Source organism: Cetorhinus maximus, chromosome 2 (genome assembly GCF_964194155.1).
Source record: "Cetorhinus maximus chromosome 2, sCetMax3.hap1.1, whole genome shotgun sequence".
In the NCBI taxonomy this organism is placed as follows: domain Eukaryota; kingdom Metazoa; phylum Chordata; class Chondrichthyes; order Lamniformes; family Cetorhinidae; genus Cetorhinus; species Cetorhinus maximus.
The window spans coordinates 225072785-225099263 of record NC_135880.1 but is presented as its reverse complement, the minus strand read 5'-3'; the positions used below and the strand labels follow the sequence as shown (position 1 = coordinate 225099263).

General features: G+C 43.2%; 1 protein-coding gene across 5 annotated transcripts in view; it reads right to left on the bottom strand.

Moving 5' to 3' along the window:
* Positions 1-26479, bottom strand: part of nectin1b (nectin cell adhesion molecule 1b) — a 603780-nt gene that overhangs the window by 464615 nt on the left and 112686 nt on the right. For all 5 annotated transcript variants that reach the window (XM_078533103.1, XM_078533111.1, XM_078533119.1 and 2 more), the window contains exons 2-5: positions 21862-22212; positions 10467-10769; positions 9521-9638; positions 408-559 (exon numbers count right to left, since the gene is read on the bottom strand). In XM_078533103.1, coding sequence (XP_078389229.1) covers positions 408-559; positions 9521-9638; positions 10467-10769; positions 21862-22212 — 924 coding nt within the window. The remainder of the gene's footprint in view (positions 1-407; positions 560-9520; positions 9639-10466; positions 10770-21861; positions 22213-26479) is intronic.

The following is a 26479-nucleotide window of genomic DNA, read 5'->3' as shown; positions in this document are numbered from 1 at the left end:
CAGCAAGATAATGAACTGAAAATGAAGTATGTCCCTGACACCCTTAACCTACTGCACTGCTCTGTAAGAGTTGAGATAGCTATAACCTGTACAAGGCAGGGTGTCTCAAAGCACTTTGCACCTTCTGATTCTTACAGTCAATCCTCTTCCATCTACTTATAAACCGTAAATTGATGACACATTCTAAACACTTGCGTATGACAGTTGGATTTGTAAAATTAGACTAATGTGAGAACTGCTCACTGACAGACAAGAGGTGAGAACAGTGAGGTGCGTAGAATCAGCGAGGAAGCATTGAGAACACCGCTCCACACACCAATCATGCAATTATAGTTGCTGCAAAGATAGCAGGTTTCAGATTAGCAAAGCTTTTGTTAATAAAGGTTCTTCCGCAGGCCCTGTCCTACCTGTAATGTTGACCTCAACCAGACCCGACCGTGTGCCAATTGCATTTGTAGCTTCACAAACATATGTCCCAGCAAGGTCATAGGTGACAGTCCCTTTGAAGAGCAGAGTGGTGTTCTGTGGTTCCACATTTACAGGCAATGAGCCATTTAACCTGTAAAAATAAACACACTGTAATTTCAACAAAGATCAAGGCTATCAGAGCATTAGAACATTGGCTTTTCATCTGAGGCACCCGAGGTTAAATTCAGATGAAACAGATTAATGTCCCCACCCTCTGACACTGGCACAGAGGGGTGAATCGCATCGAGCTTGAATCTAGAAAAAGTAGTCTACTCCTCATTTCAGAATTTAACAAAATTGTTAGCAAGTGATACAATAGTCAAGAAAACTAGCAGTGTGCGAGAGGGCCAGAGTACAGCGCATTTCCTCAGCACCGTCGGACAGCCAGGGAGATACCTGGCCACAGCAGCACCATCATTCCTAAGCTTCCATTTTATATACATTTGAGCTGAGTTTGAATTTTGCAGTCTGAGCAATGCAGTGCTCAGTCACCTGTACAGCAGAACTATTGTCTGCACTCAGTTGCTTTTCAAAACTATTTTTAAAAAATTAAAAAGGACAAATTTCAAATGCTTTATTAAGATAAAGTTCATACTGAGTCTTTTTATTTGAAAGAGGTTCTGTTAGTGTATGCTTGAAAAAATAATGACAAATGTACTGTTTATATAGCAGCTGCTGCATTTGTTTTCTGCCTATAAACTTTAGAAAGAATTCAAATTTCTAACAGCTGGATATGAGATAGAGGGGTAGATAGAGAGCACTTGTCATTCTTAGTTGTTACCTGATCTGAATTAACTCTCTTCCCTGGGTTTGCTTTACATGTTATCTGTCTGGGGTTGGGGCAGGGGAGGGTCTTGCTAATCTCCAGCCTTGCTCGAGACTTTTGTGTTTCTCTCATTTTTTTTTTTTAAATGAATTTTTAAGAGTTTGCATTTGTTTAGATGCTTGTTGCGAGTCACAGAGCTGCCTCCTTCACCAATGCTTGTTCAGCCTGAAATAAGTGCCTAGCGTCTGCATCCTCTTCAACTCTAAACTGATCTTCAACCCCACATATACCCATCACAAACACTTCCTCCTCCTGAGGATGGCATTCGGCTGGTGCACTGCACATTTCTGCCAATGGTGGACGGAAAAGATGTGAACACTTCACCTCAGGCGGCAACCAGGAGTTAACGATAGCGGGTCCAGAAAAACACTGGTTGGAAGTGTGGAAAATGCTTCCCAGTGGTTCTCCAGCAGATAGGGGTGACATTCAGCAGCAGTTAAAAAAAAAAGGGAGACCTGCAATCAGAGTCACAAGTCACAAACGTCCTATCTGTAACCCCGTAGTGCAGCATCATTGTTTATACTATACAGCTGCAGCCCCAGTGAATGTGTGAAAGTTTAATTGAATAGGTTGCAAAAACCTTCAGCAACACCTGGTTGTAATGACAGGTGAGACGGGGACAGGTTGGTTGCTATCTCCTTGGCTGCCCAATTCCTACCTAAACAAATTGGAGGTGGAGCCCAGCGAGAGCTGGTAACATGGTCAAAACCTTGAGGGACTTACAGGGCATAAATTGGGAATGAACAACACACAACACAGACAAGGAATGTTTTTATCCCCCTCATCTCTCTCCTTCTATAAAGTCTGTTGTGACCTTTTTGAACCGTGTACACACAACATTGGACTCACATTCACACCCCACAGCAACACACTCAAATTTTATGTGTAACCACATGCAGGTATACAGAATTTCCCTTCACTTCCCCAGGTGTGCTGGCTCTTGTTTGGCTATGGGTCCACATCCATCTCCAACAACTCTAATAATTTGAAAAAACTCAGCAAGTCTGACAGCATCTGCGGAGAGGGGTACAGTTGACGTTTCGAGTCCGTATGACCCTTCATCAGAACTAAGACATATGTATGTCTATGTCTTAGTTCTGATGAAGGGTCACACAGACTCGAAACGTCAACTGTATCCCTCTCCGCAGATGCTGTAAGACCTGCTGAGTTTTTCCAGGTATTTTTGTTTTTGTTCTAGATTTCCAGCGTCCGCAGTATTTTGCTTTTAACTCTAATAATTTGCCTGAGGGGAATTCTCCTGTGTGTCCCGGGGCAGGTGGAGTGGAATCTGGCTGCACACTTGCCCAACGAGAGCCAATGGGTGATCAGGAACAGGAATCCTGCCTAATTTTCTCTGTCCCACTTCTATAGTGTGGAGATCACCTCGGGCATCCCAAATGAGAACAATTAATGCAGCACAGATCATCATTTAAACCTGAAGTTTTCTGGCCTGTACAACAACACGTGGCACCTTTAACCATCAGATACACATACCTAATCCAAAACTACAAAGCTGCAACTTCTCTGCTTCCAACATCTACTGTAACCAGCCATACAATGTGTGAAATGACAACATCCCAAAAGATAAAAGTGCATCAAGGTGTAGTGTTGTTGTTCTGATGACAAACCTTCCCGCTTTATTGCCATACCAATTGCAACTGCTGATTGGCAATGGCTGCAGGTGTCTCTGAGCTTGTAAAACTCAAACCCTTTAACACTGCTGTGTTGTGCTCTGGCTGTTATTGTGTGCAACTCTGCACTGACAGGCGAGTGATGAATCAGCTCAGAGCGCTGAAAAGCCGATTAATTGTCAGGATAAATTCTGTTTCTCCCATCATCACAATCACAGTTAAGTCCTGTCCAATCACTCACAGTCTGACACCTGGCCTGGCTGTAGTCAAAGATATTAAACTTCAGTTCTGTACAAACAGAAACTGCTCTGAAAGATCCCTAGTGCAGTCGGTTAAGATAGAACAAAACACACCAAAAACTAAAGGTCATGTGGCAATGCCATGTGAGGTCAGTGCTCAGAATTACATTACTTTACAGTAAAAAAAAATTCTGCATCCCTTCACTACATGTTGCACCATTGGTGATAACTAAACGCACACACATCATTTACTCATATTGTATCATTGCTCTCAGAATAAGGAGGCCTCCTCAGGAATCAAGCTGAAGAATCCTGATCAAGGCTAATGCAGTTGGGGTTTATTTATATATAGAGCTGCTGACCTGATATAGGCGTCACATCCAGTCAGAAGGGTGAAACCGTAGTTAAACAGTCACTCAACCTTCATAATTCTGATCATCGGGGAAGTACAGTGGGCAGTGGCCCAAGATGGGTGGTATTGGATCAGCTGTCAGTTATACACAGCTCCTGGTATCCAATTCCATTGTAGTCAATAGTATTAAATACTAAGAGCTGTCTAAACGGGTGACTGATCTGATACCACCCACCGCCTGAGACAAGATTTTATCCAGAATCTTTCGAGGTTAATAGCGGAAAACTGAACAGGGTGTCACATCATAGGATGATTGCCTTTAGCCACAGAGACTGTAGCAAATGGAACCAATCTGTGTGCAGATAACAATAACTGGGTTATTATCAGATAATAAAAACGGGGTTATCAGCTTTCAAAACAATATAGATTGGCATAAATCAAAGGCACAAATATAGAGTCTAGTGTTGCTTTGGGAGTATATGATCAAACTCCAGAAAACACCAAACTCTCCCCCTCCCATCAATCCTACCCCAACCAAACATCTGATGTTCCTGCCTGACATATCAATTTGTTTGTATAATATCCATACAGATAATCTGCTGCTCCTGTTTCCATTATAAACACCGAGAGTGAGTCAGCTTGTGACTGGAGGATGCAGCTGCGGCAATGCAGACACGGCTTTTAATGTGAAAACAGCCACCTGATCTCAGAGATACAAAGTCATGGGAAACAGATCGATGGACATAGACAGGACAGTGTGCATTTTAAATAAGTGCGACTATCAAATAATGGAGGAACGTTGTGAAAGCAACTCCCTGATTCCTGGTGAAGCTCAGCCAACAGCTGATTGGAGGTTTCTTTAGTCTGCCAGTCAATCAACCTCAATATGCAGGGCAGTCTTATACAGCAGAGATAGGATATTGTATGCATTATAAATACAGAGATACAGTGCCACACACACCATAAATAGTGTGAGACACAGTCAAACTGTTTCTGGTCTCCAGTCATTATAAACCAGCCTCATTTTTTCCTTTGTAATTCACCCTCTAATGTCCAGTTGAATAGATGCATTTAACAAATTGAAGGTTTTACATTATAATCAAAAAAAAATCAATGGAAGAAAGACTGGTAATAATGCATCGAACACCCAGTCCTTTCACATCCACAGACTGAACTGAAATCCTACCCAGAGAGATGGGGAGAATGTCTCCCCTCTCCAAGATGCCAGTGCGTCTTAATTACATGAGTATGGGTATTTCAACCAAAGACAAAACTGTTCACATGTAGCACAAAATAGCACTTCAATCTTGCTCGTATATGCTCTGATGAATGGTGTAGTAACTGGAAATGTCAAACACGTAATTTCAAAACTTGGCAGCATTGTGAACTGTGAAGGGGATGGTGTAGAACTTCAAAAGGGCATAGACAAGTTGGTGGAATGGGCGGACAAGTGATAGATGAAATTTAATGCAGAGAAGTGTGAAATGATTCATTTGGCAGGAAGGTGGCAATACAAAAAAAGGGTACAATTCTAAAGGGGATGCAGGAGCAAAGGGACCTGGCTGTATATGTGGATAAATCATTGAAGGTCACAGAACAGGTCAAGAGCGCAGCCATTAAAACATACAATATCCCTAGACTTTATAAATAGGGACATAAAGTATAAAAGCAAGGAAGTTATGTTAAACTTGCACAGAGCATTGGTTTGGTCTCAACTGAAGCATTGTGCCCAGGTCTTGGTACCACACGTTAGGAAATATGTGATGGCATTAGAGTGAGTGCAGAAAAGATTCATGAGAATCTTCTTCGCGCAGCGGGTGGTTAGGGTCTGGAATGGAAGTGTGGTGGAAGCAGGTTCAATCAAGGCACTCAAGAGAGAATTAGATTGTTATCTGAAATGGAAGAATACGCAAGACTACAGGGAGAAGGCAGGGAGTGACAACAGGCAAATTGCTCCTACAGATATGATGGGCTGAATGGCCTCCTCCTGCACTGTAACAATTCTGTGATTCTGTGAAGTACAGAACTGAGCATTCTGAGGTTAGGACTAAGGCTCACTGATGAAGGAGAGCATGGCACATTTAATCTGTGTATAACTGAACACCCAAGTGCAGTCACAGGGTGAAATAACTAGGCAATGTTCCCTCCCCAGTACTAAAATTGCCCGCTCTGATGAGGAAAAAGAAAATTAAATCTTGGTGTAGAATGGGGTGAGGGAAAACTGGTGAACCCAACCACTCCATTGCCATCTCTACTAGTGCTGTCCAGTAATAGCCCTAACCTTGAACCAGATCTTCAATGTGGTTTCCAAGGAAAGGTTCCTTTCCAAACCCATTAGTGGAGCCTTGCAACCAGTCTATAAGTAGCAACATTCCAATTAATTTGAACCATGCATTAATGTGGTGTTATCAAGCCAATCCAACCATATGGCAATTTGTGACGACTAATTTGATTCGTCTAGCTGACTCACTTAATCACAACATTTGTAACCTGCTCACTCAAAAACATTAATGAAGCACAGCAGCAAAAGAAAATCAATAAATCAATACGTTAATGGCACTGCACGGAGTAAACAGGAGGATGCTGGAGGAATAGCAAAGAGAGAGTAGCGGAATAGATTGACGGCTAACATAAAAAGGGATCCAAGAATCTCCTATAAGAATATTAACAGTGAAAGGGTTGTAAGAGAAACAGTGGGGCCGATTAGGGAGCAAAATGGAGCTCTAGTGGTGGAGGCTGAAGAATTAATTAGAATGTTTCCAGGACAGAGGGATTACAGTTACATGGATAAACTGGAGTAGCTTTGGGCTGTTCTCCTTAGAGCAAGATGGTTAGGAGGAGATTTGATAGAGGTTTAAATAAAGAAATGGTTTCCAATGACAGAAAGGTCGGTAACCAGAGGAAAATGTTTTAAGATGACTGACAAAAAAAACCAGAGGTGACAGGAGGAGAAATATTTTTATGCGATGAGTGGATAAAGTTTGAAATATACTGCCTGATAGGGTGGTGGATACAGATTTAATAGTTGTGTTCAAAAGTGGAATTGAAGCAGAAAAAAAAATGCAGGAATGTGGGGTAAGAGGAGAACTGGGACTAACTGGATTGCTCTTTGAAAGAGGCGACATGGACTCAATGGGCCATCTTCTGTGCTGTACTATTGTATGATTCTGAGCTCACGCCACCAACTGATGAACAGGAAAAACAATTTAGAAATGACTTCAAAACAGTCAGTTTCCAATGCACCCTGTCAAAGGAATCATTGCCAGTCGATAAACCTTTGGCAGGTGTATAGAGTCCAAGAACACCAGGCTGAGATTTCCACTATTTCACTGAAGCATGCTAGCGCAATGTGAATGCTATTGCAGGGGAGGGGGTGGTGAGGTGATAGTGCTGGGGAATTGTAGTTTTATTATTACAGTTCTTAGCATTAATGGCGTAACTGATCCAATGTTGGATGAGCAGCTAAAATGAGACTAATATAACATTTAGATCCTTGCCAGAAACAACCATTTGAATTCAATTTAGGCTCACCGGGAACTGGATCAAACTGCCAGACCCAGTTAAATCACACTGGCGTGTTCCGATTCAACCCAGCTATCACTGAATCCAACCCTGCATGCCATGTCTGTCACTGAATCTATCCATTAAATCCTCATTCACTTAAACTCAGCATTAACTGCTAATGAAACACAGAAAAAGACAACAAAACTTGCCCCACTTAAACCCCCACAATAATATTTTTCCATCCACCACAGTTACTACCCTGGGTGCTTTGATTTTCTAATAAACATGCTACTTTCCCCTGCTCTAAATTGCAATTTACTTCTATCATTTGTTGGAACAGATGGGACTTCAGGGGGTTAGAAGCTGATTAAAAGGTACTTGACCTATCATCCACCTGCACAGATGCATTTAAAGATGAAACCGTTCTTTGAACGTTTTAATAAAATGTTACTGTTAATTAAGCTGCAACGCGAGATCACAAAAGCCGATTAAAGTAACCATCAGGCTTTGCAGCCTGACCCAAAAACATCCACAAAACCTGAACAACCACCCAAATAATTTGTCGTAAAATAAGTGAGCCATTATAGCAGGATCTGTTTGGGCCTGAAGAGGCCTGAGTTCTCAGTTAAAAAGCATGCACTAATACATCCTCCCACTGCCACTCAACGGCCCTGAGTAGTTAAATGTACTTGCTTTTCAGTAAACACTGAAACTGCTGTAAAGGTGACATTGCCCAGTGAAACCCAATGTTGCTCAAGAGAAACCAAAATGCAACGAGTGTTGTGACACAAGTTTCGAGTTGCCTGGCAGATGATATTTCAATATAAAACAAACAAAATCTGGGCCAGTTCTGAAGCCAGATTAAATAGTGAGATGTGCACACACTTGCTTATCCAGTCTTGTTGAGGCATTATTTATTTACTCATTTAAATATCATTTTCGCTGAGTTCCAAGGCTTTTTCACCATGCTTCCTACTTTCTTGCTCCTACTCACCTTATGCCCCGTGCCCCCTCCCATCTGGTGCCCCTGCATTGTCACACTGTTTGCTGCTTTGTGCTGCCTGACCACACCCCCATCAATTGCACCCACTGCCACCAGAGCCATGCAGATACCGAACACAGGGTGGGCCATATAATTTGAACTGGGTATTGCCCCCATCAATGCTGTGATGATTGGCAGTGGTTAGGATGCCATCACCAGTGAGCATGCATTTCAACAACTATTAAAAATAGTCCTTCAGTCCAGAATAATCTTCAGGACAGGGGATCACTGAGGAAAATCCAGGTGGGGACTGGCCTCCTGAGCGTCTCTGTTTTTTTAATCGTCTCATTATTGATGGTCAGGCCTTTCATTGCCTCAACCCTAAGCTCTGGAATTTCCTCCTAAGCCTCTCTCCTCCTTTAAGGCGCTTCTAAAACCTACCTCTTGGCCATCTGTTCTAACATCTCCTTTTGTGGCACGGTGTCAAATTTGTGCTTTATAACGTTCCTATCATGTGCCTTGGGACGGTTAATTACCTTAAAGGTGCTACATAAATACAAGTTATTGTTAGGTAATGCAGCCACATACAATATGATCTCTGGGACCCAGTTCTAATTCCTGACCAGAGTCTGACAGCTGCAAATGTCAAATTTCAATGAGCTTTAGCAGCCTCAGCTCATTGTTTAAATGAGAGTGTTTATCCAAAATATATAAAAACACATCAGTAGACACTTAACGGTGCTGACACAACTGCCAGAGGATACAAGGATAGCTGTGAGGCAGAAGAAAATAGCCCAGGAGTGCAATGGTCTGTGCTTAGGCATGGCTGCTGTTTTCAGAGCTCAGCACATAACAAGTTGGCACAAGGAGTAGCCTTTTTCCATGATGAGCTTCATCTCACAAACATTCAACCAAACGATTTAAAAAATAATAAAAAGGAATTCTGACAATTTCACATACAGGTTCAGCTAAAGATTTATGGCCCTCACCCAACTGCAGTCGATGGGTCAGAGTGACCGAATGTCCAGAGATTCAATCTCACTTTGAGGATGCGGCTGCCAGCGCGGCCTTTGCCACAGGGATACCCAACGACAACAACAACTTGCATTTATATAGCATCTTTAACGAAGTTAAACATTCCAAGCCGTTTCACAGGAACATAAACAAAATGTGACACCGAGCCACATAAGGCGACATTGTGATCAGAGATGTTGGAGGGTAGAGAGCTGGGGGAGGTTACAGGGACAGGGAGGGGCATCTCTCCAAATGGTTGCCCCTAGCAAAGCTTAAAGAAAGCAGCTGAGATAAAAAGGAAATCTGTAAACACTAGAAACTCACTTGAAAGGGAAAAGAAAACAGGCTGATGTTGTGGGTGTCACTGTCAGAAGGGCTTAGTTCTGATGTATGTTTTCCATCCAAGACATCAACCAAATGTTTTCCTTTTCAAATGGACTTGCTATGAATTTCCAGTATGTTCCATTTCATAGAAAGCCCATACGGAGGGCTGCAAGTACTTACATCTTCCACTTATACTTTGTTGCGGGTGGGTTCCCATCTGCTCTGCATGTCAGACGCACATCTTCTCTGTTCAAGTACCAATTCCCATCGAATCCTTCCACTGTAACCTCTGGTTCATCTGCACGGATAAGTAATGTCACCAACATAAAGAATTCAGAGGCAGTTTCATTTGTAACAAACCCAAGTTCCCAAACATTTCACTTCATTTAACATTTTTGTTAAATAACCTGTTTATTGGACTATGGAATTAACCACATGGTTCTATTGAAATAAAGCTGCTTGCACCAGCCCAAATGTCCACACGTAACTTCAACCTAGCTTCCAAGACCTGCTCTTGGTAATGCCCCAGGCTGATTGTAGATGATGATCTACCATTTTCCAACTAGTGAAGTGCCTTTGAACAAGCTAGAATGGAGGACTTGAAAGAACACTTTGTTACGCTGACTGATGCTGGTTTGTGTACAGGGCGTGAGGTATTCCGGAACCAATTATAGAGTGTCCTTGCCCTCTGTCCCATCACTGATAACAGCTTGCTCAGCACTACCTTTTTGCCCTCTGGAATTTCCTGTCTCATTCACTCTGATTTGCCACCTACCGCACTTTGAAAAAAACCTCTTTAAAATTCTCATTTTCAGCCATGCCTATCCCTTACTCTTCTACTTGATATTCACTGTCTATTCCTCTGTGTAAAGTGCTTTGATGCAATTCTCTATATTTGAGGAGCACTATAGGAATTCAGCTCGTTTTAGCAGGGTGTTGAGGAAATAAGTGTGTCACAGTGAGGGTTCGTTCGAGGGCATTACAGTGTGGGTATATCAGAGATAGGTGTGGGGGTGCACATGCAGGTGGACAAGAGCGGAGTCTCATACATTAGTCACAGAAAAACATGCACATGCTTTAACTCAATTTTCAGATCATTAATAACAATGATACAGCGGATACTCACACTGCACGTTTAACATCAGCACTTTGGTGGTGCGGTCCATTTGGTAATTCACGACGCATGTCAGTGGTTGCCTGTGAGCCTCTCTGGATGGAATCAGCAGGTATTGGCTGGTCACTGTGATGGTGCCATTTTGGTTTCGAGATTCTTTAACAACTGTCTCCCCATTAACTTTTGTCTCCCAGGTGATGATACCTGGCGGTTTCCCATTGGCAGATGTACAAGTTGCTACAACAATCTTTCCTGGAAGGCCAGCTCGTGCAATGATGGTGTTTGGACTGAGCTCAGCATCAATCAGTGGCCTGGCTACAAGGAAATTAGAGAACTGTCAGTGAAAAACAAATGATAATGTGACTGAACCCTACCCACCCCCGCCCCTATATATAATCAAAATGTGTTAGCACCATTATCTCAAATTGTATTCTATTATTGAGTGACAGGAATCTTGTAACAAGATTGTTTCACATCTGGTAACTTCTCCAGTTTTACATTATCACACATATAAAATCCAATTCTCCCCCCAAACAAGAAAAAGATTAAATATTAGTCATCATAACTGCTTATAGGCAAGAAAAGCAAATAAAATGCTCCAAAGGTGTTTACAGAGGCAAGAGCAGTGCTACACAGAGCCGTGGTAGATTTACTAGAGGTAATGGAATCCACCTCCCCACCACCTCATTACATCATTTTCCTTAAAGCCTTGGTCAACAATACGTTCAGTCACCTTCTTGAACATCCCTCCTGTTTGGGTTTGACTCCCAGTTGTAAAGAACAATGAGAGGTTTTAAGGATGTGACATAAATGTTTAACGGTGCTGTTGCTATTGGCTTTGAGGGACCTCTTTGGAGTGCCTAATACACAATTTAGGTTGTATCTCCAATGCAGTATTGAGTGAGTGCAGCACCATTGGGTGTGCTGCCCTTCCTATGAAACTTTAAATCGTTCTGTTGGGCGTTAACGATTACATCGCACAATTTCAAAGGACAGGAAGGTCTCCAAATGTCTTAGTCTATATTCCTCCTGAAACAGGCACATGAGACACAAATGTGAGAAAATACACACATGTGAGACAGAGAGAACAAGAGAGTGGAAAAACATACACGCAAGAGAAAATGCAAAAAAAAAAAATCAACATGAGAAAGAGAAACTGAGAGATGTGTGTGCACAAGTGTGTACAAAGAACCTGGCTGTTTTTAATATTGTGACCAATGCCATTGCAGCTAGCCCCCTAAAAGTACGGATCTAATTCAATCAGGACAACATCACAGTGAAGAGGGCAAAAACTGCTAATGCAGGATACCTGGAATAGAAGCACAATGTGCTGAAATTAACACAGAAAATCAGCTAGCACCCATAAAGAGAAGACAGGTCCGACATTTCTGGCATGCAGGCTTTGAAGGGCACCCATCTGAAATCTCAACCTGGTTTTTTTTTCCAGATTGATCTTGCCAGATTCATCAAGACTAGCTATTGTGAAGAAAGGGCAAACAGAAGTCTTTGGGAAAGAGACACAGCATAAGAAACAGAGAATGAGGGACTAAGACAGACAGAAGTGATTTGATACTGTGCATCTTCATGAGATTACAATAGAGACACAGAAGCAAGAGATGGGAGCAGAGATTAGAAATGGAGAGACGGAACAGACACAGATAAAGGCAGTAACAGAACCAGAGAACACCGATTAGGTAATTGGTAAAAGAACCAGAGGCGTTGTCATGAAGCTATTACTGTATAATATTTTGGAAAATACTCTTCTTTTAAAATAGAGGTTTAGTCTGTGGGTGTGCCTTAACTGGATTAAAGGCAGCTAGTCTGGTTGCTTTGTTGAGTAATAGTTTTGATACGTGAGATAGCGTGCATTTGCATTTTTTGAATAGAGAATTCAAGTGAGATGAAAACTGATGCATATCTAGCAGATATCAAGCAATACGCTTGTATTACAAATAAAATTGGTACCACAAAAGGGGTTTTATTGTTAGAGAGGTTTAGTTCAGAGGTTGTTGATACAATGAGACTTTACATTCAATGGGCTGGGTGAGGTATAACTTCAGCAGTGTTGTGTGTAGGGCAGAGGCAATGTAACATCAAAGCAACTGTGAGCCTAACACTGTCTCCACAGGAACCAAAGTGAAAAGAACCTCATTTTGAATTTGTAAGTTGAAAATGCTTTGCCTGGTGTTTGGTTAAGTCTATGGGTTGCTGTTGCCTTAATGGAGATTAGTTTGGGAATTTGTTAAAAGTTATGATAGTAACAATTTGTAGTCATGTGTGTGTGTATATATATATATATATATGTATATATATATATATATATATATAAAAACCTGTGTAAATTAATAAAATGTTTCATTTAGTTTAATGTAAAACCTCGAGAACTGGTGGTCTGATTCCTGAATTTAGAATCTCATCTCAAACATAACACTTAAATTATAGGTTATGACAGTTGTTTAAAGTTTCCCTCTGGGATTTTTAAATAACTCCGCTTTACCAGCTGCATCGGTCATAACAGCGACATGAGGAACAATTTTTTTTTTACATGGCGAGTGGTTAGGATCTGGAATACACTGAGTACAGTGGAGGCAGATTCAATTGTGGCTTTCAAAGGAGGATTGGATAATAAGGGGAGATGGTGGTGCAGTGATAATGTCACTGGGCTAATAATCAAAAAGGCCAGGCTAATGCTCTGGGGACATGTGTTCAAATCCCACCATGGCAGCTAAAACTTGGAATATAAAGCTCATCTCAGAAATAGTTTCCTGATCACTATCACTGATTGTTATACAATCCCATCTGGTTCACTAATGCCCTTTATGGAAAGAAATCTGCTGTCCTTCCCTGGTCTGGCCCACATGTGACTCCAGATCTTAAACTGCAAGCCATTCAGTTCAAGGGCAATTAGGGGGTGGGCAACAAATGCTGGCCTTGCCAGCGGCACCCAGTAAAAAAACATTGCAGGGCTACAGGAAAAAAGTGAGCACAGGACCAGTAGGACTAGCTGAGTAGTTCTTACAGAGTGCCAGCACAGACAATATAGGCTGAATGGTCTCCTACTGTTCTGTAACCATTCTATGATACTATTTCTATACAACAATTGGGGTTACAGAAAGAGAGAAAATGAGTACATAGAGACACTAACAGATATAAATCATGCCTTTGTAATCACTTCCTATTCTGAGACATAACTTCTGTTTTTATGTGATATATTTATAATGGTAATTCACCATTTACCCCTGTCAACAAGGTGCTGTCATCATTGAGGCCGTAGATATTTCAGATGCACCAGATTGGGGACGAGGGTTCAAAAAAAAACACCACGTGAACTGAATGTGTGTGTGCAGAACACTGGATTATTTCTGACATTTGTTCAATTAATGGATCACATCACTTTAAATGGCCATCAATTTGGGATTAACAATACAAATTGCTTCGATGTTGTAAGCTGTGGTCCTTTACATTTATTGCTATGTTTATAATAGATAAATGTTACAATGCAACCGCCAATGTTCTTTTCAGTAATTTACTGATGGGGATGAACGTTGCATAAGATAGCCACAGGAATAAGCAATTAAAAATAAAACCATTTTAGTTCGGAGTTCCACGAATTTTCTCTCCAACAATGTCTCCCCAACACACAGCAATGGTGGTGGGGGGGGGGGGGGGGGGGGGGGGGGGAAGGTAGTAGGGGGGAGGGAGGGAGGGAGAGAGCGACAGACAGACAGAGATTTGGAGAGATAGAAAATGAGAGAGCACGCGAGAGAGAGGCAAACTGAACACAAGCAGGAGGTGAAGCATGAAGAAACACTGGGTTGCTCAGCACAAGCAATGGTTAAAGTTGTGATTAAATGAGAAGGTGACCAATAAGGGAAACAATCAGGTCAGGTAGCATTGGGCTGACAGGCTGAGAGGTAGCATTGGGCAGAGAGGCAGAGAGGTAGCATTGGGCAGAGAGGCAGAGAGGTAGCATTGGGCAGAGAGGCAGAGAGGTAGCATTGGGCAGAGAGGCAGAGAGGTAGCATTGGGCAGAGAGGCAGAGAGGTAGCATTGGGCAGAGAGGCAGAGAGGTAGCAGCGGGCTGACAGGCTGAGAGGTAGCAGCGGGCTGACAGGCTGAGAGGTAGCAGCGGGCTGACAGGCTGAGAGGTAGCAGCGGGCTGACAGGCTGAGAGGTAGCAGCGGGCTGACAGGCTGAGAGGTAGCAGCGGGCTGACAGGCTGAGAGGTAGCAGCGGGCTGACAGGCTGAGAGGTAGCAGCGGGCTGACAGGCTGAGAGGTAGCAGCGGGCAGAGAGGCTGAGAGGTAGCAGCGGGCAGAGAGGCTGAGAGGTAGCAGCGGGCTGACAGGCTGAGAGGTAGCAGCGGGCAGAGAGGCTGAGAGGTAGCATTGGGCTGACAGGCTGAGAGGTAGCAGCGGGCAGACAGGCTGAGAGGTAGCAGCGGGCTGACAGGCTGAGAGGTAGCATTGGGCAGAGAGGCAGAGAGGTAGCAGCAGGCAGAGAGGCTGAGAGGTAGCAGCGGGCAGACAGGCTGAGAGGTAGCATTGGGCAGAGAGGCTGAGAGGTAGCAGCGGGCAGAGAGGCTGAGAGGTAGCAGCGGGCAGAGAGGCTGAGAGGTAGCATTGGGCTGACAGGCTGAGAGGTAGCAGCGGGCAGACAGGCTGAGAGGTAGCAGCGGGCTGACAGGCTGAGAGGTAGCATTGGGCAGAGAGGCAGAGAGGTAGCAGCAGGCAGAGAGGCTGAGAGGTAGCAGCGGGCAGACAGGCTGAGAGGTAGCATTGGGCAGAGAGGCTGAGAGGTAGCAGCGGGCTGACAGGCTGAGAGGTAGCAGCGGGCTTACAGGCTGAGAGGTAGCAGCGGGCTGACAGGCTGAGAGGTAGCAGCGGGCTGACAGGCTGAGAGGTAGCAGCGGGCTGACAGGCTGAGAGGTAGCAGCGGGCTGACAGGCTGAGAGGTAGCAGCAGGCTGACAGGCTGAGAGGCAGCAGCGGGCTGACAGGCTGAGAGGTAGCAGCGGGCTGACAGGCTGAGAGGTAGCAGCAGGCTGACAGGCTGGGTTGAACGGTGACCAGCAGTGGTCCTTGCTTTATAAAAATGGGATCGGGAGGAGGGAGGAGGCTCTACACTCAGCAAATACATTTTAAATCTTACCGCATTGGTTCAGGCCTGCAATGGTCCCATTAAGGGCCACCCAGTTAGGAAAGCAAGACCCACATGCGACCTGAGCACCAGGGAAAACTAGTCCTGCAGACTGGGCCTCAGTTGGACACTAGATTCCATACTTGCATTCACAAAGGGCCCAATACACACCTCTGGCACATTGTTTTTGACCTTTACCCAAATGGGATGATTCAGTTTCAGTGAGGCCAAATTTCTAGGTGCTGACGTCTAAATAGCCACTGGTAAATTCTGCCTTTTGGTTTTTTTTGGTGCAAACTGCCTGGCAATCCAATTGAAAATAAATAATGCCAGCACAAAGGGAAGAAAACAGCTCGCTACCACCTTCTCAAAGGCAATAAATACAGTCCATAAATGAAAAAAAAAGGAGCAGCAAGCCTCCCATACTGATCTCAGTTAGAAGTCACTGTGATAGACTAACGACTAGATTCTATTAACAGGATCAAGACTGCAGTGTTGGAACAGGAATCACGTATTTGCAATTTTTGATTAAATACAAATGAAACAATCTCTAAGAGCTGATCTGCATGCACAGCACAAAATGAAGAGTTGGGAAGCCAAGTGGGCACAACCCCAATCCGTCCCATCACATTGTCATGCAAAACAAATGATTTATGACTACCAGTTTCCTAATGAAATACTAAATGTGCTTCCATCCTGACTGTGAATGGATGTCAGGGTGCACTCTTCCGTGGATTATCCATGTTTTGTTCTTAGCCACACTGCGGAGATGATTTGCTGCTGTGCTTCAACCAAGAGAGGCCGTGTATCCTTATTTTGGTAGATGTCAGATGCTGGTTTATAGTACAAGGCCTCGATCAGGGACTGATACAGACAGCTGCTGTCTTTCATTTGGCAGCTACAGTTATACAGATGATTTTTGAACATCACAGAGTATACAGCATAGAGACGGACCATCTGCACACAACAAAACATTCAGGTACCGTATCAATAAAGAGCTGTATGAATATATTTTCATTACACTAGGATTTGCAAGCCAAATTCAGGTGGTAAGCTGGAGCAGATATAGCATCCCGAAGCCAACGGTGCACAAATGTCAGCTGTAGTTCAGTTGCTAGCACTCTCATCTCTGAGTCACAAGGTTCTAGGTTCAAGTCCCACCCTGAGGCTTGAGCACAACAATTAAGACTGACGTTCCAGTCCAGTACTAAGGGGGTGCTACACTGTTGGAGATACCGTCTTTCAGGTGAGGCAGTAAACTAAGGCCCAATCTGCCTGTGTGGGTGGATGTAAAAGATCCCATGGCACTATCTCAAGGCGGAACAGGGTAGTTCTCCTGGTGCCCTGGCCAACATTTATCCTCAATCAACATCACAAACATATTATTGAACATCATCACATCTGTTTGTGGAATCTTGTTGTGCTCACAGTGGCTGCCATGTTTCCTACATTCCAGCAGTGTCTACACTTCAAAAGTACCTCATTGGCTGTAAAGGGCTTTGAGCTGTCCAGTGGTTATATAAATTCAAGTCTCCCTTTTTTCTTACATTTAGAAGGTACCTTTGACTGAAGCACTGTTGTAAATGTATTCCTGCTATTCACTAGATACAACATGCTTTGTCAAGGCCGCACAGGGATGCACACACTAGGCATTCAGCTTGATCTTAAGATTTGAAGTGTAGGTGGATGCCCTCGTGCAGTGCTGCCCCGAGTTCAAGCAGAAGCCAGTGTGCTCAGCCGGGTTAGCGCACACACATCAGTGCAGGTGGAGTGATGCTATTTCACTGCTTCTTACTCACGCTGGTCAGCTTAGCCTACTCACTGGCATCACTCAGACACAGAGATCTTTCCCAGCTCCATCCATCAGGACAAATTTACTAATGGAAAATATGGATTCAAGTCCCCTATTGAGTTTAGTGTAAGAAAGAAACACAGATATTCCTGACCTGGATAGTGTCAAGGACAAGAGACACTTCATGAATCGGAATGTACAACACGGGCCAGAAATTTTCTCCCGTTGCGGGGGGGGGGGGTTGTGCGGGGGTGGGCGCAAACCCGATCGGCACCTCCGCCCATGGATGAGGTTTCATGAAAAATGCGAAGGCCGCCTGGGCTCTTCGCCTGCCCGACAACCTTAAGGTTGGATGGCAGCTCAGTTTATTACTTTAATTACTTTTTAACAGGTCTTAATAGGCCTTTGACAGTTCGGCGGGCAGGCAGCAAACTCGGCTGCGCGCCCGCCAAACTGAAAATCTAAATGACGCGCAGTGACATCGGGAGGCCCGCCCGACGTCAGCACGCGTCGGCGAGTGGGCCCCACCCCCGCTCACCAACCGGAGAATTCTGCCCATGGTATAGTTCACATACAATGCACATGAAGCTCCTCTTCATGCATTAGACTGGTCAGTGGTCAACAAAAGTGAATTCTGACTACTATTGTGGTACATTTGATTAGAGAATGACCATTGTGTCTGAAACAGAGTTGCCAGAGCCTCTGCTGTGACCAGTCAGCAATTTCTATTGGAAGCTCTAATTTCGCCCACTTCCTCCATCAGTTTGTAATTTGCACCACAGAGGCAATGCAAATCGATCAAGAAATGTGCAGCTGAAACTGCCAAGATAATAATACTCTCTCCGAAAAGAGAGAATATAAACCTAACATTAAAATTTATACTTCCCTGTTCCCTTCAGCAGTTATCAGTGTCATGTAAACAATCTAACTAATCTAACATCGCCAAATGCAACAGCCATAAAGCACAAATAAGTGATTTGCTCAACAGGAGAGAGAGAGAGAGAGACAAAGAAAGAAATAGAGGGAGTGGAGACAGAGACAGAGGAAGAAAGGGCAAGAGCAAGACACACACACACACACACACACACACACACACGTAGAGGGCAACCCACACACACAAACAGGGAGGGAAGAGGGAGAGGGTGGGGGTGTGGGTGGGGGGTGTGGGTGGGGGGTAAGGGAGAGAGAGAAATAGAAGGAGTTGAGAGAGAGAGACACACACAGAGGCAGAGGAAGAAAGGGTGAACACACACACACACACACGGAGGGATGAGAGAGAGACAGACAAGACAGATGGAGAGAGACAGAAACCATCAGTAATAATCTGAAGTGACATCTGGGCACAACACGATCAATCATCATAGAGGATGAGGCAACACTAATGATGCAATCTCAGCCTGCAGGCTCTCACCAGCAAACCAGTCTTGACAAAAATTTTAGATTGTACATTGGCCAAGAGATCCAAAATGAGGATACACAAGTTTATGAAGCACTGGATTCAGATATCTTGGCGGAAGCACAGAAGGAGAGAGATTAATCTTCCAAACCACTTGCATCAGTGGAACTAGAGCTGGTGTCCATTATAGGATACAGCTCTAGCTGTGACATGGATGCAGACTGGAGCTGCACTGTTACATAGTGTTGATATTCTGCACTGAAGACACTGCAGAAGGGAAGGCAACATTGTTTGATAGATCACTACGCAGATTTCTTCTCTTGTACACTGCATGTTGCAATTGTGGAGGGGCTACTGCTGACAATGGAAGTCCCTCATTTAAGGAATATCTTCCAACAGCCAGACTGTTAATGATCACTGACAATGGCTGCAGGTCTAGGGCTGACAGCTGCATAACAAGGTTACAGTTGTGTGGGAAAGTGGGATGAGGAAACAATGTTCAAATGGTAGGATTATGCACTCACTCAGTTGGTTAACAGCTGTGTACAGATAATTCAGGTATGACAAAACATTTTTAACAAGTTGCAAAGGAAATATTTGCATTCATACTGCATTTTCCAGGGCCACTGGGCACCCCAAAGTAATTTACAGCCAATGAAGTACTCTTGCAGTGTAGTCACTTAGCAATGTGGCAGTCAATTTGCACACAGCAAGCTCACACAAACAGCAACGTGACAATGACCAGATAATCTGTTCTTGTGATGTTGACTGAGGGGTATATATTGACCAGGACGCAGAGGCTATCCTCTCTCCACTTCTTTGAAATAGTGCTACGTGATCTATACCTACCCAAAGGGGTAGATGTTTAACATCGCATCTGAAAGACAGCACCGACAGTGCCATCAGTACTTCACTGGAGTATCAGTTTTGATTGCTGTGCTCAAGTCCTAGAGTGGGACTTGAACCCTCAATCTTCTGACTCAGAGGTGAGTGTGCTACCCACCGAGCCATGCCTGACACTCAGATGTTTCAGAAAAGTCCAGTTTGTCAGTAAAAGAACAATTGCAAATTTTACTGAAATTGCAGTTCTTAGCACAGCTCTATGATTAATACACAGATACAATCAGGTAGACTATCAGCGTGCACATCCTTGACAGTGATTAATCAGTATCAATGATCTGAACCACTGCTGCCAGGTACGTTTGTGAGAAACTTTCATGCTGACGTGACACACGGGTGGTATCAAGTGGTTACAGGTGTAACGATGATGAAAAGTCATCTCTAACTTTGTTTCTCTCTCCATAGATACTGCCTGACCTGCTGAGTGTTCATAGCATTGTTACTTTTATAGATGTTTCTATCCTGGGTTATTGCAGCATGGGAGAAATGACCCTGGAATTGCCAATAATCACTGCCTTATTTTATGTTAATAGGCAACCATTAAACATTAAACAGTTATCGAAAGCCTAATTGTGCATAAATTCAACGAACCATAAATGATATATTTCTCAGTGCTTAGGCCCGAATTTATTCCAAGTCACTGAATGCAGCACAAGTCATTGCACAAAACTCTTTATAAATTCCAGCTCCTAATAATAACATTTTCGCATTTTGAATATTGCTGAAAAAAGAGACATGCTGTTGGATCTTTATGTCTTACATTCATCAGGACATACACAAGAATGCCAAATTTCAAAGGGATGCAACAATTTATTGTATACTACATGATAAAAGGGGGCTGATTGGTTGGCAGTTGATTCTGATTGGTCAAGCCGTTGCCATGGAGAAAGGAGCATGGTTGGGCATTGAGCCTATTTTAAATTAAGCAAAAGCTTGGGGGACAATGGTTCCCTGGTGCATTCTCCATTACAACACCTTAACCAATCAGACTCGACTTGTCAACCAAGCAGCATCCTTTCTTCATGCAGTATTAATTGTTGCTCCCTTTGAAATCTGGCATTTTTGCATCTGCCCTGATGAGTGCAAGATGAAAAGCTTTGATAGCATGTTTCTTTTTTTTATAAGCAATGCTCAAGCTCTGTACTACCAAGTGACTATTTTCACATCTCATTGCAAGAACTGAAAACTCACCAAAACAATTATACAAAGTGAAGATGAGCTAGAAAAGATTTTGAGGGGCTTCAGGGCAGGTGCTGGAACAATAGAAAATGGTCACTATAAATCCAATGGGGAATTCAGGAAAAATTTCTTTACCCAAAGCGTGGTGAGAATGTGGAACTGGCTACTATAGGGAGTAGTAGTCAAATAGTATAAATGTGTTTAAGGGGAGGCTAGATGAAGCACGTGAGGAAGGAATAGAAGGTTATGTTGATGGAGTTTGATGAGGAGGGATGGAGGGAGACTTGAGTGGAGCATAAACCCTGGCATGAATTGGTTGGGCCAAATGGCCTATTTCTGTGCCAGATATTCCATGTAACTCTATGTAATATAGACCCTAGTGGAGGTATATATATATATATATATGCCTTTGGATGCTGTATAGCAGTTGTGTGAGATTATCGGTGTGCTCGGTATGTCAATGTGCCTGATTGTAGACCAACTTCATGAATCAGTGAGTTTAAGAACACATTTGCCTGCTTCTGTTGCAAAGTCAGATCAAGTACTTCAGAATTGGTACTTCATTGAACCAATGCTGCTAGGAGTGCATCTCAGTGTTCATGCAACTCATGATCAGAAGGAATGCTCAATTTAAAGATTTCGGCATCTGGGGGCAGTTAAGAGGCAGCCATATTGGTGCAGGACTGTAGTCACTCAGACTGTTTAAGGACAGCAGGTTTACTTACATAAAGGACATTAGTGAATATTTTGGCTTTTACACCAAAGAACTTCATGCTCACTTTTACTGATTTTATTCCAGACTTATTTTTAACAACTGAATTCAAATTCTCAAACAAGCAGGGTGGGATTTCAACTCTTGTCTCAGGAGTATTAGTCAAGGCTTCTGGATTGCTAGGGCAGTAACAAAATCACTGCAGTAACTTACCTGTAGCTCCACACATGCTATTACTCACAGGTTGGGACATGACATTACATTACCGTCTGATTTACGCAAGCACTTACCAAAGACTGTGAGGTTAACCTGGCTCTCTCGGTTTCCTGTTGGAAAGGTTGCGAACTCACAGATGTACACACCTTCATCTGACAATTCTAAGCTGGACAGCTCGATTGTGGCATCATCCAGAGATGGCTTCTTGAAAGACACCCTGTCTTGGTATGGAGGCAAGACAGAGACCCCCATAGACGGATGAAAAATAGCAATATTTTGCTTCGACCCATTGGTTGCTTTTTGCCACGTCACCTGAGTGATTTTGATGCTAGGATTGTTGTTTGTGAATGTGCAGCGCAAAATCACATCGGTTCCAATAAATCCAGACATGCTGTCATCCACGGTCACCGTCTGTGCCTGAAAAACTACAACAACATTTTCTCATTAGAAATCAGTCAATTATATGATCAAACATATCGCACATATACTGTTGTTCAAATCATTGTAGCTCATGTAAAAGAAAGAACTTGCATCTATTTATCAGCTTTCACATCCCCAGGATGTCCTAAAGTGTTTCACAGCCAATGATATGTCATGAAATAGAGTCATTGTTCTTATTGAGACAACCAGCTTTAATCCCAAGCAAATGCCACCATCGGAAACAAAGGCTCAAGTATTCTGTTTTTGGTGGTGATGGTTGAGGGATGAACGTTGGCCAGGATGCTGGAAAAACTTGGCTGCTCCTCTTCTAAAGTGCTCCGGGCACAGATAGACAGAGTTTCAATCAAAGGACAGCATCCCAGAATGCTCTCCAATCCTTTTAATAGTGCGCTAAAGTCTCAGCCTTCATTGTGTGCTCAATTCCTAAAACAAGGATTCAACCCACAAATCTTCTCACTAAATAGATGACAGTGCCACCTGGCAAGGCACTTGCCATTATCAGATAATCATTTTACAAAATGTTATCCATAGCTCTTAATAAAATGCTTGAGGGGCATGGGTACAGACTAGGGAGTGTGACATGTTACAGAAATGGAAGTAAGATACAGCTGACTACAGACAACACTAGTGTAGGAAACAGTATGCAACTATTTCTATTTCAGCAACTAGCTTGCAAAACCTGTCTTTCAAATGACAATACAAATGCTGCTTTACCTATAGCAGTGTGTTCAGGCCTGTGAATGAATTTGCATTCTTATGAGTGAGCACATATTTCTGGTGAATTATATAATTGACGATTAGACTGGATTCCTGCAGCATCGCCGCACATTCCCTCACAACCAACCTGAAAAATCCGAATGACCAGAAAAACAAAAAGAACAATTTCCTATTGATTGTCCATGTTATTCACATCCCTCAGTTGAATCAATTCAGCTGCAGATTATTAATCACTGAATATTTATTCACCTAATCTTACATGGAATGGACACTTCAAAATATCACCACTCTACACAGCTGTGCTTACTTAATTCACATCATCAACTTTCTGCTAAGATTCACTCTGCTTCATTGAGCATCCACGGATGTTGAAACATGGACAAGACCAAAGCAAGCAGTGTACAGTGTAAGCTTCGTCTTTCTTTTTCATTTTATACAGTGTATATATCATCCACAGCTACTGCCTGTATCACAGTGGTTTCATCTGAAAGGCTGAAATGATTCCAAGTAAATAATCCAAGAGCTACCTTGCAGGTCCGCAGACTAACCAGAGTTACTCAATGAAAATCAACCCTCTTGTTCATATGTAACAAGTCCCTATCCAGGTATATCATGTTAATTAGCCCTCAGCCTGCTTTGGAGTCCAGTAATGAAATAATCACATCAACATGTATGCACGCAGAGCAATATTAATCTATTCTTGGAGCTGTGTGGCTGTTTTTCCATGCTTCCAAGTAATTATTCATTACTTTTCATGCCAAGAGTTTCCTTATTACAGTGCACAGTAGGAGCCCTTCACAGTGCTGGGCCTAAATTCTTAAATTTACTGAACCAATTACTGACTAAAATATCAATTTTCCAGAAGTTACATGGATAGGCTTTGCAAGCTGGACTAATTTTACAGCTTGGACGAGTGCCGTTGTAGTTTGTGATTGTGTGTGCTCTAGCGCTGATTCAGGCTTTCGGCATGTATTAGCCAGGTACACTGCACATGTACAGATCTGTTTTCAGTCACCTTCACCTGCAATTTTGTGAATGTAATCCTTACTTTCTGTGAAATTCTTATGTTGCAAGTGAATTTTTAAAATATAGAGGCATCAATAAACACAGCCCTGCGGCTGCAATCTGCCTTACTGTAATAAACCTCGCCTTACCGTGGCTGGGTTTCTATCTTTTTCTCTTTTGATGCTGTTTGTCCCATCATGTCCTTTACTGTTGATCAGTACTTGTATCATATTGGAATCATTCACCTGGTTGTTTTTATTTATTCATTCAGCGGATGTGAGCACCGCTGGCAAGGCCAACATTTGCTGCCCATCCCTAATTGCACTTGAAAAGGTGGTATTAAGCTGTTGTATGAACCGCTGCAGTCCATGTGGTGTAGGTACAACTATAGTGCTGTTAGGAAGTGAGTGAGTTAACAGCATTTTGACCAGTCAATAGTGAAAGAATAGCAATTTAATTCCAAGTCAGGACGGCGTGTGACTTGGGGGGGAAATTGCAGGGGTGGTGTTCCCATGCATCTGCTGCCCTTGACCTTCTAGGTGGAAAAGGTCGCAGGTTTGGAAGGTGCTGTTGAAGGAGCCCTGGTGAGTTCCTGCACTGCATCTTGTAGATGGTGCACACTGCTGCCACTGTATACCGGGAGTGGAGGAAGTGAATGTTCAAGATGGTGGGTGGGATGCCGAGCTAGTGGACTGCTTTGTTCTGGATGGTGCAGAGCTTCTCGAGTGTTGTTGGAGCTGCACTCATCCAGGCAAGTGGGGAGTATTCCATCACACTCCTGACTTGTGCCTTGTAGATGGTGAACAGACTTTGGGCAGTCAGGAAGTGAGTTACTCACCGCAGGATTCCCAGCCTCTGACCTGCTCTTGTAGTCACAGCATTTATATGGCTAGTCCAGTTCAGTTTCTGGTCAATGCTTTCTGGTGTGTGGCACAAATGTTACTTGCCACTTAACAATATTAAACTTGCACATTCATGCATGAATACATAGAGGACACTGAGTAGGGTGATCAAAACAGAATGGTTAAGGAAAGATTGTGTGGTAGAATTTCACTAGGTCAATAAAATCTTTGATTTATGTTCCTCCTCCATTCCTTCCACTTTCCCACAGTTCAAGCAAGTGATGGACAAGAACAACAAAATAATGGAGACCATGCTCTGGTTTATAATGAAAACAAGAAAGTCATTCTACCCTCGAAGGGTCGGTCCTGGATGGTAAAATGAACCTCAACAGCACTGAACATCCCAACTCATTGACACTGAAATTAATCTGAATAAAGATATGACTCCTATTCCAGTCCATCCATACCTCACACAGAAAGGGTGTTTCTTGAAGATCTGTTTTGTCAAATTATATTCCAAGTTGGTGTGTACAGTTTTGGTCTCCTTATTGAAGGAAGGATGTACTTGCCATAGAGGGAGTGCAACAGGGGTTCACCAGACTAATCGCTGGGATGGTGGGATTGTCTTTTGAGGAGAGATTGAGGAAACTGGGCCTGTGTTCTTTAGAGTTTCGAAGAATGAGAGATGACCTCATTGAAACATACCAATTTTTTTTTTTTACAGAGCACGACAGGGTGGATGTTGATAAGATGTTTCCTTCCCCTAGCTGCTGAGTCTAAAACCAGGGGACAGAGTCTCAGAATAAGGGGTAGGCCATTTAAGACTGAGATGAGAAGGAATTTCTTCTTTCAGAGGGTGGTGAATCTTTGGAATTCTCTACCCCAGGGGGCTGTGGAAGCTCAATCACTGAGCATGTTCAAAACAGAAATTGATAGACTTCTGGATACTAATGGCATCATGGGATATGGGGGTAGTGGCAGAAAGTGGTATTGAGGTAGATGATCAGCCATGATCTAATTGAATGGCAGAGCGGGCTCAATGGGCCGAATGGCCTACTCTTGCTCCTATGTTCCTAAGTTCTGGCCGCAAAAGGAGTGGGTGAATCTGATTCAACATACTGTATAGCCTCTACAATAATTCACCCAAATTAAACAGCAGATCTTTAGCTGTCAGGCACACAATATGTTAACAGTAAAGGGGTATTGTAGCTAACCACTTTGAGGGAATTTATCAATGTTGAGCAAGTAGAAACACACACACAGACCTAGCCCCTTGTGCTCCCCCAGAACGTTCCCATTCTCTGCTCCCTGCAGCATTCTGGTAATAACAATGCTCATTTCAATCCAACACTATTTATGTAAAGTAGATAAGCATAGGAATCAATTTTGGCCTTGAAAACAGAGGAAACCTCTACTCATCAGCAAAGCAAATTTTCAATCATCTGATTCCAACTATATTATGTTGTCAAAGAAAATCATTTCTGATGAGAGGATATAAACATAATCACCACTTCAAAAAAATTCTCTGCAATAGACTTTCAAATGTGACAAAGGATTTGGGTAGAGGATGGGCTTGCAATTGTGTGTCTGTGAGTTTTTATGTTCGAGCAGGGCAGCTGCATGCTTGTGAGAATGTGTGTGTGCGCCTGTGTCAGGTCTATACATTTCTGTGGTACAGGCCTGTGCT